This window comes from Cryptomeria japonica, chromosome 1, assembly GCF_030272615.1.
Source record: "Cryptomeria japonica chromosome 1, Sugi_1.0, whole genome shotgun sequence".
Lineage (NCBI taxonomy): Eukaryota > Viridiplantae > Streptophyta > Pinopsida > Cupressales > Cupressaceae > Cryptomeria > Cryptomeria japonica.
Genome location: NC_081405.1, coordinates 308,101,736 through 308,118,585, shown reverse-complemented (window position 1 = coordinate 308,118,585; position 16,850 = coordinate 308,101,736). Strand labels below are relative to the sequence as shown.

At 36.7% G+C, this 16,850-nt stretch overlaps 1 protein-coding gene across 5 annotated transcripts in view; it reads right to left on the bottom strand.

The window, feature by feature from the left end:
* Positions 1-7,599: 7,599 nt before the first annotated feature.
* The window catches only part of LOC131026908 (uncharacterized), a 47,274-nt gene continuing 38,023 nt past the window's right edge, over positions 7,600-16,850 (bottom strand). For all 5 annotated transcript variants that reach the window (XM_057956925.2, XM_057956923.2, XM_057956926.2 and 2 more), the window contains 2 exons: positions 8,148-8,214; positions 7,600-7,980 (listed from right to left, as the gene is read on the bottom strand). In XM_057956925.2, the coding sequence (XP_057812908.1) occupies positions 7,927-7,980; positions 8,148-8,214 (121 nt within the window). In that variant the 3' untranslated portion in view covers positions 7,600-7,926. The remainder of the gene's footprint in view (positions 7,981-8,147; positions 8,215-16,850) is intronic.

The window sequence follows — 16,850 nt, the reverse complement described above, 5'->3', positions numbered from 1 at the left end:
TATTGTGCAAGTTGTGGTCGTTATCCTTGCTCCTATCAAGTTTTTGTCAACCCCTCCGCTGGCACCTTCTCCTTTGCAGGTTGCAACCTCTTCTACTCCTCGCTCTGGTTCGCTTTGGGCTACTGATAATTTGGGCCTTCCCTCTATGATACCTCTTCATGTGGATGGGACGGATGTTGTTGTGGATGGTGGTCCCTCCTCTACATTTTTCTAGTTGTTGGCAAGTGAAGCTTTTCTTGTGTAGCCAAATCTGCTACTAATCATCCTCCCAAGGGGAAACCTCATCCCCTTTCTTGTGCCAAAACTTTCCCTGTGGTGGTTTGTGGCCAGGATGTGGTTGAGAATATTGTCTTCTACCAACGTTGTGGGTTGGTGTGCAGATTTGTTGGGTTATGACCTTCTCTCCCTAGCCTCCATCGTTGGGTGAGTGATTCGGTGAAGCCTTTGGTTGCTAGTAGCATTGATCCTTACCCTTGTGTGAGGGGTTTTTTCATTGCTTTCTTTGCTTCTCCTGATGATCATGACTTCGTGTTGGGTAAGTTGTGGGTTTGGTGAGTTAATTCTCTCTCGATCAAGCCCTGGACACCTTCTTTTAACCCTCTTACCAAACCAGCCAATGTGTGTTCAACCTGGGTATGTCTTCCCAACCTTCCCCTTCATTTCAGGGAGCATTCTTGTTATGAAGCCATTGGTAACAATATTGGTCGATTATTGAAGGTTGATGATGACAAGTCCTCCATGGGTCATTCTACCTTTGCTCACATTTTAATCGACATTGGCATCTCTATTCCTCTCCCTAGGGATGTGGTTTTCATGGTTGGGGATAGGCCATGGACTTAATCATTGGATTATGAGGGCCTCCCATTTCGCTATCGAAGATGCTTCTCAATGGCCATCATTTAGCTTTGAATTGTTCTCTCTCTCCATAAATATACAGCTACCTAGTGGAAAGATGGTACCATTGATCATTTGACTTCATGGCTTCTGATTCTCATGATGTTGTTTCCTCACATGCAGATGAGGATCCCTCCCTAGATGAGGTTGTGCCTCTGACTGCTGATGTGGCCTCTATTGGCTCCTTGGTCACTCCTGATGTGGCCTCTTCTAGCCTTGAGGCTTCCTCTCATGTTGCTCTGATTTTGTAGCAACAATATGCTCCTGGTGAGTCTACTCCAATTGTTATTTTGCAACAATAGTCTACTCCTATTGCGAACACTTACATTGAGGGGTTCTCTAAGCTTGATCCTTCCTTTGATATCCCTAATAATAGTATTTCCTAGGCTATTGTTTGTCGCAGGCGGAAAGGGAAATCCTCCCCCCTCCCCAAACTCCTCTTAATTGAGTTTTGGGTTTTTCACCTCATTCTTGAGTTGAGTATTTTGGGTTGTTGCTGGTTTGGCATATCTTTAACAATGGTTTTGACTTGTTGTTAAAGGCCTATCTAACTTGAGTTTGTTTTGGGCCAGCACCCTTGTTTTGTTGCCTTTCTTTTTTCCACCTATGAGCTATTTGTAAATAAGGCCAGCACCCTTATTTTGTTGTTTTTTTAATCAAAAACCTTGTAATTCATGATAATCATCCATATCATATCTAATCTATGAAATCTCAATTAAGGAATAATGCAACGCACTAATCACAATTAGGTCTCATTACATAATGTATAAGTGGTTCTCTAATCAAACTCATACAACTCACAAATGGCATTGCTCTATCCCAGCATGGCTCTAAAACATGTGTGTATTTCATGGGTCAACAAATATAAATCATAGACATCTCTTGTCAGTACTCCAATGCATACAATATCATAGATAAACCAACAACCAATTAAGTTGTGGAAACATGCTAAGCATAAGCATCACTAAAAGAATCAATCACATGTATGTGACTTGCAAGTAGACTTCAATCATTTATCTACATTTTCAAGGTAGATAATAATGGTATCAATTTTATGGATGTTTTTTTACATCATAAAAATAATAGCTAACATTTATCTTATTATATAAAACCAAGATATGCTCAAGGATTTGAGATCACGTACTTGAAACAAACAACCAAACCATCCAAACTTTTATCTTTGTTTGTAACAAAGATAAAAAATGGTGTGGGTGCTCACACGTAAATCCACTTATCTTAAAGATTTGCACTAGCACCTAGGGCCACAAGCACGGTTGAAGGTAAAACACAAGATTTATTACCAAAAAGCAATATAAGTGGACTAGATGATAAGGATGAGCAACTCATGCTTTAGATTCTACTAGACCATGAGGGTATTCCCTAAGGTGTACTTTTTGTGACAATTAATATTATTGACCTTGAGATGAACCATACACAATGCACTTGAAACTCTTATTTGGCCATCACTAAGTACCTATGTGTTTATTTATATTGAATCAAGAATTTCACTTCTTTATATGCAAATGCACCAACCATGTGCATGCTAGAATGCTTTCTTCTTAAGACCCTAAGATGTTGTATTCAATATCTTACTTCATACATGGATGCAATAGGAAAAGCAATATATGTCTCATTATGAAACTTTGACTTTCCTAGGCTCTATATGTACTATTGCTAGAAAATGGCATTTGAAACATGATCACAAGAACATATCTTAATAATCCATCAAAGAACTCATATACTTCCTATGCAACTTTAATAGGATGTCCTACAAAATTATTTGCAAGGACTTTTGACATATTCTCATTGGAAAATAGTAAAAGGCAACATTTGAATCAACAAATGTGATTAGGATACTCTTACATTACTATCAAAAGCATATGAAACATTTATGGAGATATTTGCTACTATTGGCTCAATGTGCAAATTTAAACATTTATGGCCCTCTCTATCCCGACTTGCATCAATGGGTGTGCTAGAGTCCTTTAGGTCTCTAATAGAGAACAATAACTAAGTTATATCCTTACACTAACGGATTCTTTCTTGCAACTTTCCATTCTATTAAGGATAAGGAAGTTGTGTTGGATGGTAGGCTATGGATGTGGGGTTAGCATTCCCTCACTCAAATTGTGGTTTCCTTCATTCAACCCTCTCCAAATCTCTCAATATTACACCACTTTAGGTAAGATTACCTTATCTCCCTCTCTATTTTCCGGGAGTTTATTTTCTTGAAGATATTGGCAACATGATTGATCATTTTCTTAGAATTGATGGTGCCATATTTTAGTCAACATTGATACTTTCAAGGATCTTTCTAGAGATAATGTCCTTATAGCAGACGACAAGCCCTATACTTAGCTGCTTGATTATGAGGGTCTTCCCTTTATGTGCAAAAAATGTTTTTCCTATTGGACACCTTGCTTCTAATTGTCATTGTAGTTGGAAAGTTTAACTACTTAGTGTTTGAATGCCTATATTAAAAACTTGGCTATTGAGTATATTTTTAAAACCTTTAGGATGTGGGTCTTAGTTGGCTTCCCTAATCTTGATGTGTTGGCTTAAGGAGAGGTTCCAACCATGTCTAATGTAGCTATGATGCCTTCTTATTTTCTTGTTGCAAAACCTTTCTCAAACCATGTTTGGATTGATGTTCCTTAATCAGGATTGCTTTCTCTCACAAAGCATGTTGGTGGGACCCTTGCTCCTTGAATGCCTCTAGATTTTGTGCAACTTATGTCTTCTTTAATTAGGTGTTCTTCTTCTATATGTGTACTAGAGCTCGTCGAAGATTCTCATCTCTCATTCCCCCAATCTAAGGATTTGGAAAATGATACGTCCTAGACTATCATCTAAAGAAGAAAGAGAAGTCTTCCTAAACATACTTTTGTTTTTAATACACACACTTCGAGTGTGTGATCAACTAGTTTGGTGTCTAGTGTTGTGTTAACTAATCCTTTCACAATTATTGACCTAGCTATTTTTGTAGGGTTATCATTGTTAGGGAGCAATATAGCTATGATCATGTTGTTGTCTAGCTTTTGTGTCACCTATTACTCGCAAATGCTTTCACAATCCCTTCAAAACCTATTTTACCCATATAATTAAAATCGTCATAAATGAATTTTAGTTATTTAACATTACTTATTTTATTTGTTCCTTAATGGTGTATTAAAAACAATGGAACACTTGGGCAATCGAAACCAAACCTATACATTCAAGATCAAAACACAACCTACTACAAACCACAAGACAAGCATAAAAACTCTCCTCTCTTTGCTTAGCAACCACACCAACTAACCCTTTTTCTTTCCCAACCATATAATATATAATATTTGGTTGCATAGACATTAGAGGGAAATTCAATTTATTATCATATTATTCTTGAGGCGGCCAAAAGGCATTAACAATTCTCAAAAGCACATGGATCACACAAGATCAACCCAATAAAGACATCTAGGCCACAACCTCATAACTACAAAATGCAAGGACATTCAACAAGAAGAAAAGACCACAAAACCACATAAGAAGCCACTTTGGGTTCACTCACCAATCAAACCAACATTAAACTCACCACTATGTTAAGGAGTAAAGAATTTGAAGCACACGAGCTAGTCACAACCATGCACATGGCTCAAGGTGAACCCTTGAACAATATCCTATTATACCGCATTTGTACACTTATCGAGGGAATAGGAAAAAGGCCATTATATGTCAAAGAGACCTCTAACCACTAGTCAAGTCAACCATAGGATCTATGCATTCGAAAATAACCTACAGACTTGCAATACAATGTCAAGGTACATGAGTGAACAAAGCTTGGCAATGTATCGAAACATTTCAAACTTCTTTTGATTATGATTCACCCACATGGAAACAAGGCAAATCAAATGGTGGATGGGACATGTAAGACATCTCAAACACACTAGGATGATGAACAAATGCCATAGACAAATTAAACCTTAAAACACCATGAAACCACCACCAACACGTTACAAGTAGACGCAAAACCCATCACAAAAGCACACATCATCAAAATATCAATTGCAACAATAATGAAAGACATTGTGAACCATGATAAGCACCAAATTCCCACATGAACACCACCACCTAAAAATGGCCTATCATGAGGAAACAACACACCATTAAACGAACTGAGACATTTGATGCAACCGCAAAGAAGCATCAACTTCAACACTACCCAACAAACACACCATTTAACACCACCAAAGCATACTACAAAATGCAGCAAATTAGAATGTCACATTTGAATAATCCATCATCAATACCAATGATCAAGGTACCAAGTGGGTCACCACCCACAACAACAAAATATGCCTAGAATGACACTTGTGGCTGCCACAATCCTGGAGAAATTACCTTGCACCAAAGGGATCACCACAACACAATTAGCGAAGATGAGACAATGAATCATATTAGTCTTGTAGTGAGAATAACATGGGAACACTTACAGTGCCAGCAAGCAAAAACAACTAACAGCGGATCAAACTAAGGCATGATGAGACACCACAACACAAAACATTGTAGTGAGAATAACATGGGAACACTTACAGTGCCAGCAAGCAAAAACAACTAAAAGGCGGATCAAACTAAGGCATGATGAGACAGCACAACACAAAACAAGACACCAAAACACTCCAGAAGGGAGCTGAGTCAATAGAACAAAACAGAAGGCAGCATTGAGGAGACGATAACACAAAAAAATTAGTCCTGTGGTGGGTAAACACAACAAAATAAGGCTTGTAACATATATCTGAATCAAGCAATGATGCCATAATGAATGCACACATTAGATTCAGTCATGACTTTGCACGGGCCAATAAATGGTATGATTGGTGACTTTTACTGACCAGAATTATCCATGAAAATGTGAACAAAGTTAGATATCTTGAAGCCAGGGTGTAAATTGCAAGCTTCATTAGTTGGTTCTACATTATTTTAAATTAAAATAAAACACATTGCATTTATCATAAAACAAAACACATTGCATTTATCATATGCACACATGCATGAACATATGCAAAAAGACCACAAAATTCAGACCCGAATTTACAACTAGAACAAACTGCATCCTTCTTCCTAAGTATTTATTAAAACCATTGATTAGTCTCCATTTTTTTAGTATTTAGAAACATCGATGGTGAACAATGTTTGATGACAATGTAAATGTAATAGCATCCATAGATCAAGATGTTTAAGCATTCAACAAAGAAGGTATGACAAGAAAGACTAGAATCTAGGCTCCTAGGAATCGAATATATTATATAATATGCATGTACCTTATGGCATGGTTATATTTATAAGATTAACTCCAACATTTGCATTGGCATACAACATTTAGAAAGACCCATAGAAGCAATGTATCAAGTCTGGCTAAGTCTTAGCATCTGAGGACCAAAGATTTTCAAATGATTAACTCAAGACATAATGTAACTTGTAAGTTCATCTCTTTTACCAGCAATTGCAGTGGGGATGAAATAAGATGTCATTTTCTTCTCAAGTCTACTTTGCAAACAGGAAGGAATGCATAAATTGTTGATTATTCAATGATATGATACACTCGCCTTCCTTTCTCTCACATATATATTATTCCCTTCACTTGTAAGCAAGGTGAGATCTGTCATTCAATGATCGATTAATCTAATGGAGCTCATGAATGAAAACACCTATTTATTTGTTTCCTTTTCAAGAAAGGAAAAATGGGCTATGGTCATTGAACAGCTCTTAATATAATGGTCTTCAAGAACCATCTCTGATCATTGTTTTCAAAGGCAAGCCAAAATATCTTTAGTTACACAGATTTCATTTGTTATTAATGTAAATGGTGTGTCAAAGTAGCTGTAATCCTTGCAGCAGGGGGTTCAAGAGCTTCGAGTCTCTTGTGCAGATACGAGGAAAAGTCACCTCAAAGTTATCAGTGACCATACTATAACAATTTTCTATAGAAAATCAATGCCTCTACCTTATTGGAGGGCAGAAATAATTCATTGGGTTAACATCAATTTGTTGAACCTAGCAACTATGCCTGGGGACTCTTCTAATCAAATGCCAGTAAAGGAAATGACAGAGTGGGGTGGTGTTGCAGCTTCTAGAGTGAGGCACTGGGCCATGTGTTTGTCGTTTTTTCATTCTCTTATCTTTTCTTTAGGTTTCTGTTGCTTGTGCACAGAGGTTGTCTAGAATGTATTGCTTGTGTTGCTCTAGGCCAAAAGATGTTGGTTTTTTATCAGGTGGTAGCCTTTTTGGTATGGATCAGTACTTTTGTTCTTATATATTGGCTTTTTCACTATTTATATTTGTACTTATGTTCAACCTTCACAGGCAGTGGCCCCTCAATTTTGAATAAAGAAAATGTTGGATTTTAGGTATAAAAACATCTTAGCAAACTTTTTGTTTTACAAATTTTAACAATTAACACGAAACCTAAAGATACAATTAGGGAATCATAAATATTAATAGTTTAACAGAGTAGGCCAAATGAAACTTATGTTCAAACCACCTACCACTCATTAAGGAAAATATTGATGTGCTTGGCATTAAGTATTTCAGTGCAACTGTATAAACAAACTTAACAAAATTCTTGGTAAGCAGAGCATATTATCCACCAACGCTCATTGTGTGTATCTACAAACAATTTGCCATAAAATACATACCACCAAATCTGAATCACAAATGTTTACCCATCAGTCAGCTAAAGATGCGGTAGCTTGATCATTTAAATACGTGTACTTCAGAGCTGAACAGATAAACTATGCTAGAACTGTATAAGAAAACAGATATAGAAACAACCAAAATCTTATTCTGATAGTCATCACGTTGAATATATATTGCCATCAAAAAAATGTTTAAAAAATCAGAGTTCAAAGAAAAAATTTAACAGTGTTTCTCTTAAAACAGCAAAGGAAACTTTCGCTTGTAATAAATCTACAATCCTCGCAATTAGACAAAAAAAAAAGACAACTTCGCTGGTGTTAAATAATTCTGAAGCTTTCATCATTCATCATAGACTTTCCCTCACTCGTAAAGCCCTTCCTCTTGCCAAACATCTACAAGGAAATCGATCATCTCCTGAAAAGTGTCACAGTTAAAGTCCAATTATACATGTCGAGATGCTATACCACATTAATTAAAAAGAAATAAGTTTATACAGTAAGTCTTTCCATTTAAAGGCAACAAATTCACTGTTAGGACACTGAAAACATAGAACACCACAGAAGGTTGAACAGAGTACTTACTGGCAATGGAATGGGTTGTGCAAAAGGCTGGTTGGTTGCAAGTAAATCATCATAGGTTGTGGTCCAACTGCAAAGTAGTATTGAAGACTATTTTAGTACAATAAAAAGTATATAATTGGAGTACATCAACAAAATCATAGTTGCAAAAAAAAATTATGCTCCATCAAACCCAGAACACTTTTTAATTGGAGTACATCAACAAAATCATAGTTGCAAAAAAAAATTATGCTCCATCAAACCCAGAACAAAAATCTAAATTTAGTGAACCACATAAATAAATCAACTAAATATTTCAACCTACAAACAGAAATCAGATTCCCTCACAGGCACGTTTATCTAAGCCTCCTTCAATCTCCCCTGTGCTAGGTTGTTCATCATGGCAGGCTCATATAAACCATATTATATAACAAGAATATAAACTTTGACCTACAAGCAGATATCAGTCTTCCTCACTGACAGATTTATCCAAACCCTCTTTAATTGAACCTAGACATCTATTAGCACCTCCATGAAGCTTATGACCTTTACATTTAAAAGAATCGTTCCACAAGTTTTAACTAAGAAACCAGAAAGAGCTATGTATAAATTCAATAACACTCAATTTCAAGTGCTAATATGTTGTATATTTTCTTCGATTGGAATAACAAAATGCTCCGAGTTCTCTCACAGTCAACACCCAATTGTTGCTGTTGATATTCATTAGACAAAATAAATGTCACTATAACCAACTAGAGCTTTTCCTGTTTCCTTTTGTTTCTTCAAAAGCCAAAACACTTATTCAGCTCTTCTAAGCCTTCAATTACTCTATAGCATATTTCATTCTCTTTCTTTCCTGCATGACAATAAGTTCTAGTGAAGTAGAGGCACTTTAGAAGAGTAATAAAACTTTGTAAGTCGCACATTGTATCATAAAAGCTTAAAATAAATAAAATAATAATTCCAAAGGAAATTTCTCTTATGCATTTCAAAATCTCTATTTTGCTCTTTCTTTTCCTTTCCATGTTCCACCCATCTAGTGACAAGGTTACCTTTAACTTGTGTTGAAACCAAAGAAGCGAGACTTGGACTTGGTGAGGGTGACTCGACTCACGACTCGGGACTCGGGACTCAACAAAAAAACTCAGTGCAGACTCAACAAAGACTTGGCAAATGAAAAACCCAAGAAATTGGATTTAAAACTTGTTTCATGCACTCTTTATTAAATAAACCTTAGAAGCCAAAATAACATCATCAAATAGAAGTTGATTTGATCACATACACAAGTATACATCTATCACATAAGCATAAATGCAAATTGTAGTTGAAAGAAGTAGCATACTTAGATATATAAAAATTGTCAAATGTATACAAAACTCATGGAACATGAAATCCACGACATCAAAAAGTCGATGACTCAGAGGAGCCTGCATCCCTCCTACGAAGGTATCTAAGGTAGGTCTTGGATGAAGTAGCAGCCATGATATTTTTTTAACTATGAATATGCAGAGATTTGCAACAAGGGATATGTATTATGAAGATTTTTATGATCATGATTCATCACTGACCTATTACTTGCTTAAACTTATAGTTTGATGAGGGTTTGGGGGCAACACCAAAACGAGGTTGAGGGTAGCACCCCCACAAGGGTCTGAGGGTGAGAGAGAGAGAGAAGTAGAAAGATTGGCCTAGATCTTGGGGGAGAGAGGAGAAGTGAAGTAGAGAGAGATAGAGAAAGGGGATAGAGGAAGAATGATAGGGAGAGAGATGAGCCTAGAGTTCACGACAAATAACGTGAGTGAGATAGAGAGAGCAAGAGAATGCTGATTGGAGCCTGCTGATTACTGAAATTTGACTGTCTGAAAATTTATAAGATATTTCATGTATATATTTTGTTGAATAGAATGAGACTGACTTGAACACAAATGGGGAGTTACATGTATATTCTGGGGGCATATGTCATAAACCAAAAATGCAATTAATTTTGAGATTTAAAAAAACAAAGAGTCTGGCTGAGTGCAGGAGATGTGACTCACTTGGACTCAACGAGTCTCACCCAGACTAAGCCAAGTCCAAGTCAACGAGTTCCGGCGAGTCTCGGAACTCTAGGACTTGAAACATATTAATGGGAAAGAGATTTGACAGGATCAGGCATAACAATAAAATTCTTCTAGGAAAATCAGCATGAACAAAAGATTAAGATTTCCAAAAAATGTAGAAAAATGCGAGAGAGAGAGAGAGAGATTGTTGTTATTGGTGATTACATTGCATTGCACAATGCATAGTGAAAAAATGAAAATTTGATAACTAATGGTAGATATTAATAGTTTTCAAATTTTCAATTTCATCCCATAGAGGTTTTGAAACTAAGGACATCAATGACAAGAATACAGGAGACGTAAAAATTCTAAACCAAATGCAAATGGGCAATCTATGACTCAAAACAATACCATGCAAATTATCAAAGAAAGAAAGGAGAAGGAAATAAGAAAAGTGCAGACAAGCAGAGAGAAGGTTTGGCAAAAGTGGAGAGAGAAGACTAAAGCCTATTCCTGTGGTTTTGTATTTTCTGCTTTTCTACATTTGTTGTTCTCATTGCTGGGACCTTTCTAGGTTTCTCTTTCTTTCTCTCCTAGTGATTGACCACAATAATTCAGAAATCAAAGGGGGAAACAACTTTTCTAAGAGTTACTTTATTCAAACCCTTCATCTACTGAAGGGTGTAGAAAAATTTAATATTGGGAATGGCTTCTCGCATGTCCCACTCTTTACCCCCATCACTGTGTCTATCATCTCCCTTCTCTACACACATCATTCTTTTTCCTCCTATGACTCTGATGTTGCTTTCTTCTCAAGTGGGTCCTTTGATCACATCCATAGTAGAATCACCCTTTTTAATTGCTTCGTGCCAACAAGAATTTTGGTTTATCAATGTGCTGTCCTTTCCTCTTCTGCTCACATTGATTTTGATTCATCTTTCCATAATCTTTTAATTTGATCTGTTAATGGACAGATATTCCTTTCATACATTTCTCATACGCTTTCATGGTACCATTAAATTTCATTGTCACTTTTCCAGTCTTTTCCAACACATTCCTTTACTTTGCAGTTTGTCAAAACACCATGTATTCATGGTTTATTGGCTTTACCACATAGTGCTATTGAAGTCTGAAGGAGCCAAAGTCATCTGAAGCAGTCAAAACTTGAAGTCATCGCCACTTCAAACAAATGCAAACAAGTTATAACATGTGTAATAAAACCCTATCCTGACCAAAAAAACTCACCTGTCAAAGTCAAAAGTGCACAAAACTAGTCAAATATTAGCATAAGCCATGATTACATGCAATTCATCCAATCTAATCACAATTTTATGGTGGGAATACAGAAAACTACTGCAGGTTTCATGAAATCATGATTTTTTGAGGGAAAATGTCACAAAACCTAACATTTCATGATTAATCGCAATTTTTTCCAGTTTTTTGCTTCTATGGGATCAGGAACTCTTATTATCATACAGCGCTTTCTCAGTATGTCTTGTGCAAAGGGTGGAAAAAGGGTTGATAATCCAATAGAAGAATATTTTCTTGCACTTGTAATCACTTCGAATGTAATTCACTCCCCATATTTTGCAAAAGTGATTCATGACATTAATGACAGCCTACAAGGTTTAGAGCAGCTAGGTGTTGAACATCATGATATCTACAGAAACAGGCACTTATTTCTTAAGGCCAAATGATCGTCCAAATCAAGAGAAGATCATCTTATTCAAGGGCAAATAATGCTATGCCGCTAAGTAGGTGGAGTACTTATGTACTTCAAGAAAATACATGTTGCCTATTTGCTTATTATTTCTGTGTCTAACAAGAAATTTATATATTAAAATAGATTATGTTGGCAAAAATGGATTTCTAAAAAGGAGGGGGGCAAATTAATAAAGGTGGAAGTTCAACACAACACAGACCGAAACCTAGCCAAGACATCCTTTCTTCTCCTTGTTCCCCACCCAGAGTCAATGGATGGCAGGCTCCATCATTTAGCTTTCAGTTAGTTGATGATTATGCTTGAAGTAGAAAACTAGACATAACCACAGACACCAGTTAGGGCACCCTATCAGCACCGTAACAACAGGGGATGAGAATAGATTTATCATTTAGGTAATAGAAAGAAATGGTTGGTCTTCCATTAAATGAACAGGGGATTTGAAGAAAGGCAATGTCAAATCATCTTATCTAAGTGAATTTTTGAAGGTAAGGAAAAGGGGAAGGAGTGAGAAATAGAGGCTACTTTAGCATTTTTCGTAAATGAGGAATCAGTGTAATTGTGAGCAACACATATCTCTACACCTCACATAAATTGTGCAAAAAACGATAAAAGAAGTTAAAGATTTTTAAGAATTTCTATCCCAAGAAGGTTTATCTACATTGAATATTGGGAAATTTTGTGTGGAAGAGTTTTTTTTAGTATTCCATTCATTACAGTCTAAAGTTGTTTCCCAACACAGAAATTTGAAAATCCTGGATTTCTCTTCACTTTATATTGTAGATGTTTCTTTGTACAACATGAGATGTGGAATTTTGGATTCATAAATATGATTGCCTTTTATTTATATTGTAAAGATCTATTCAATGAATTGTGTGATTATTCAAATAATAACCAATTACAGATCATCAAGGTGTGCTATGTGTCACCAGTGTCGATGACTTGTGGAGAAACATGAAGACAATGTAATCTAAGATTGTGAGTCAGGGCAAACAACCAGCTCTTGTTCCTGGTTAATTAATTTAGGCCTACATGAGATGGTCCACTTAAAAGATGCAGACAGCCATTTTTTGGCTAATATTTATGAAAAAAGTGATTGTTTGACAGAATAAGATAAGTGACAAGAAGCAGGGAGAATTCTTATTATTCCCTTAAGGTAGCAAAATACATGGGAGACAGAAAATCCTAAAAAGACCCATCCATATGGCTTCATAGAACTTGAATTGAAAAGACATTATACTGCAGTAACAAACCAGTGGTCCCTCCCTGGATAAGGAGATGATAAAACGTTTCTTCATTACAATGAATAATTATCAGTAGCCAATGTTGCAAGTAGTCATTAATTGTAACATGCATTTGATGAGTTTGGCAAAACCTTTGAGTGCATGTTCAAAGCAACCCTATAGATAAGTTGATTCTCCATTGGATTCATAAATATGATTGCCTTTTATTTATATTGTAAAGATCTATTCAATGAATTGTGTGATTATTCAAATAATAACCAATTACAGATCATCAAGGTGTGCTATGTGTCACCAGTGTCGATGACTTGTGGAGAAACATGGAGACAATGTAATCTAAGATTGTGAGTCAGGGCAAACAACCAGCTCTTGTTCCTGGTTAATTAATTTAGGCCTACATGAGATGGTCCACTTAAAAGATGCAGACAGCCATTTTTTGGCTAACATTTATGAAAAAAGTGATTGTTTGACAGAATAAGATAAGTGACAAGAAGCAGGGAGAATTCTTATTATTCCCTTAAGGTAGCAAAATACATTTTTGAGCCATCAGATCTGCATTTTGTTTTCAGATTTTGGTGGGTTTTTCGAGAGCTTTTCTGGGTTGGTCTCAGATTTTTTTGGGTGCCTCGTTTTCTGCACCTCGAATTTTGTGCCAGCAAATTTGCCTTGGAATTTTAAAACAGTTCACAATTTCTGCTATTTCTGTGGACGTTGGGATTTTTGTTGTTTTCTTGGGCACCATTTATGCTGTTTTAAGTTTGCAAGAAAATTTTAATTTCTGGGTTTCTCCCAAACCTTGAAATTCGCACCTTGGAATTCGTGCCAGAATTCTACTCTAGAGTTTCAGATTTTTTGTGCCTGCTTCTATTCTGATTTTTTTTAAAATCAGATTCTTCTGTCTCTTGCTTTCACTCGGTTGACCTCATTCAACCTCGATTTCCCTGATGGCATCTTTGACCAACATCATGTTGAAACACAGTCAAAAGTTCAATGGCCTCAACCACAACACCAGGAAACAGTGCATGTTCACGATATCCAAATATCGTTACCTTTATCAGATTGGTTTAGGTCAGACCTAGTCTTACAAGTCCCAAGGTTTTCACGATTTTTTCCTGAAAAATTGTCTATCAGTTTTCTGATTTTTTCCAAAAAAAATCATGGGAGGGTTTTCACGATTTTTTCCTCAAAAATTGTTCGCAAGGTTTATAATTTTCCCTTAAAAATTATCTCATCTGTAATCCGCGATATTCGTGTAAGATTTTAGTTATCTGGGTTTTACCGTTTTTTTCCACAAAAACGATGATTTGTAACCTTAGATTTCTTGTTTTTCGATTTTCTCCTCAAAATCGTAAATTCTCTTTTCGAGGGTTCCTATTTCAAGGTTTGACGGTTTTTTCCTCAAAATCGTGCTTTGTTGCAGTTAGTTTGGGTCGTGTTGACGTGTTTTTTATGATAGCATCTAACACAGAATAAAGTTGTCAAACGGTCACTTCACTCTCTCTTGATCAAAGTACGATTGCATGCTAAGATTGCAAGAAGTTCAAAATATCGACTCCAAGATTCCTTTATGCTATGGACATGACTCAGTTGGCTGATGTGATTGCTGGTAATCCAAGGGGCCTTACGTTTCCATCATTCTTTCACTTCTTTGTTGTGGCTGGAACTCTCGGATATGGCAATTCTGCGATGCTATTGCTTCGAACGGACTAAAATGAACTGAAAGTAAAGGGGAAAGGGTTAGAAGGATCTAAATCTACTTCTAAGGGCAGTGATAACAATGAATAGTGCTCTAGCGGACAAATTTCAAATAAACCAAGCTCTGCTTCACCAAGTTCAACTACAACTCCGCAAGAACCGGTGCAATCTTCTGAGGATATTGAAGGATTTTCAAATCGAGAAAGTGCATTTGAATACCCAAAACGGTGCAATCCAAACGACTGTCCACAACCGAACTTAGCACAAGTTTAGTGGCTCAAGCTAGCTTTACACTGCAACTTACAATCAGCAAGATACAAAAAGTATGAACCATGGAAATTCATCAGACACGATTACATTCTCCATTGAAATCAAAGCACTTTACTACTTCTAATCTAAGTGAGGAAGGTGAAACCATGCAAGTTTTGAAAAAATAACTCAAGTGGACACCATCGGAGAACAATGTTTCACTATTATTTTCTCAAAAACTTATCACAACAATTTCATACAAAGCTCCCTCCTTTACAAATGAGGGGGGTCACCCCTTATATAAGCTTCAAGCCCTGGCTACATGCAAAACCCTAATTAGGGTTTTCCCTAAAAGATTCTCCACTCAAAATGCAACAAGGTGGGAATCTCCAATTAATAACCCATCATGCCCATATACAATTAATTCAAAAGTACCAAAAATAGCATCCATTGCGCATTAAATGCACCACCTCCTTCAATTTTGCCCAACATGTGTTGAATATTCATCCATGCAAAAATCACCCCATTATGTCATTTGGTCAAATATTTCGGCAATGAATGCGCCACCATACTGCCATGCGTTCAATAGATCCTCGCCATGCAAGTGGACTCTGTCGTCGTATATCCGCTCCTGCACATCAGGTGTTGGAGAGGGAAAATTCAATTCAGGAAGAATTTTCTTGAAGTCTCCTCAACTTACCTTGCTTGAAGAAGGTTTTTCATCAATTCTGCACATTTCCTATTTTTTAGGAAAATTTCCAAATTAGGGTTCCACAGTCCAGGAAAGAGAAAATTCTCCTACGAATCCAAATCTGTAAAACTTTTGAAATTTGGATGTGATTTGATGCCTGAGAATGGATTTTTTAAATTTTCCCTGGAGGGGAAATTTCTTGTTCAGTTCATCCCTGATTCCTTCCTTGCCTTTGAATTTTATGTTCATTTCATCCTTGGGTGTATTTCTTCCTTGCTTGGAATTTTGTCCCGAAGGAAGGAATTTCCAATACTTAGCCAAATTTTCATCTTTCCTGGAATTATGTCCTGAAGGAAGGAATTTCCAACACTTAGCCAAATTTTCACCTTTTTCAGGAACTCTGTCATGTAGGAAGGAATTTCCAACACTTAGTCAATTTTTCACCTTTCCTAGAATTATGTCCTGAAGGAAGGAATTTTCATTACTTTGTGAATTGTCCATGTCTCCTTTTCAACATCCCTATTTTTAGGGATCCTCCTAAAATTTAGGAGTCAATTCATTGGATGGAGAATTTTGCCACGATTCTGAATCTATAAAATTTTCCACACTCTGTCGAGATTCAGTGTCTAAAAATAGCAAATTCAAAAATTTGTCCAAGGGGAATTTTGTTTTTTTTTCATTCCTCCTTGACTCCTTGGATTCCATGCCTTGGGCAAAATTTCAATTTTTTAGCTTGGGCGGAATTTTCATCATGTCCATGGATTCATGGATTTTTCCACTTGTGAATGCCTTCTTGAATTCAGCGCCCCGGCCCAGCCTTGGGCACATTTTGGCTTTGTCCATGGACTGACGGATTTTTCCACTTGTGAATGGCATATTGGTTTTGGCGCCCCAATCCAGCCTTGGGCGCATTTTCACTTTGTCCATGGACTAACGGATTTTTCCACCTGTGAATGCCTTCTTGGTTTTGGCGCCCCAGTCCAACCTTGGGCGCATTTTCACTCTATCCATGGACTGGCAGATTTTCCCACTTGTGAATGACATCTTGGTTTTGGCGCCCCAGCCCAGCCTTGGGCGCATTTTCACTTTGTC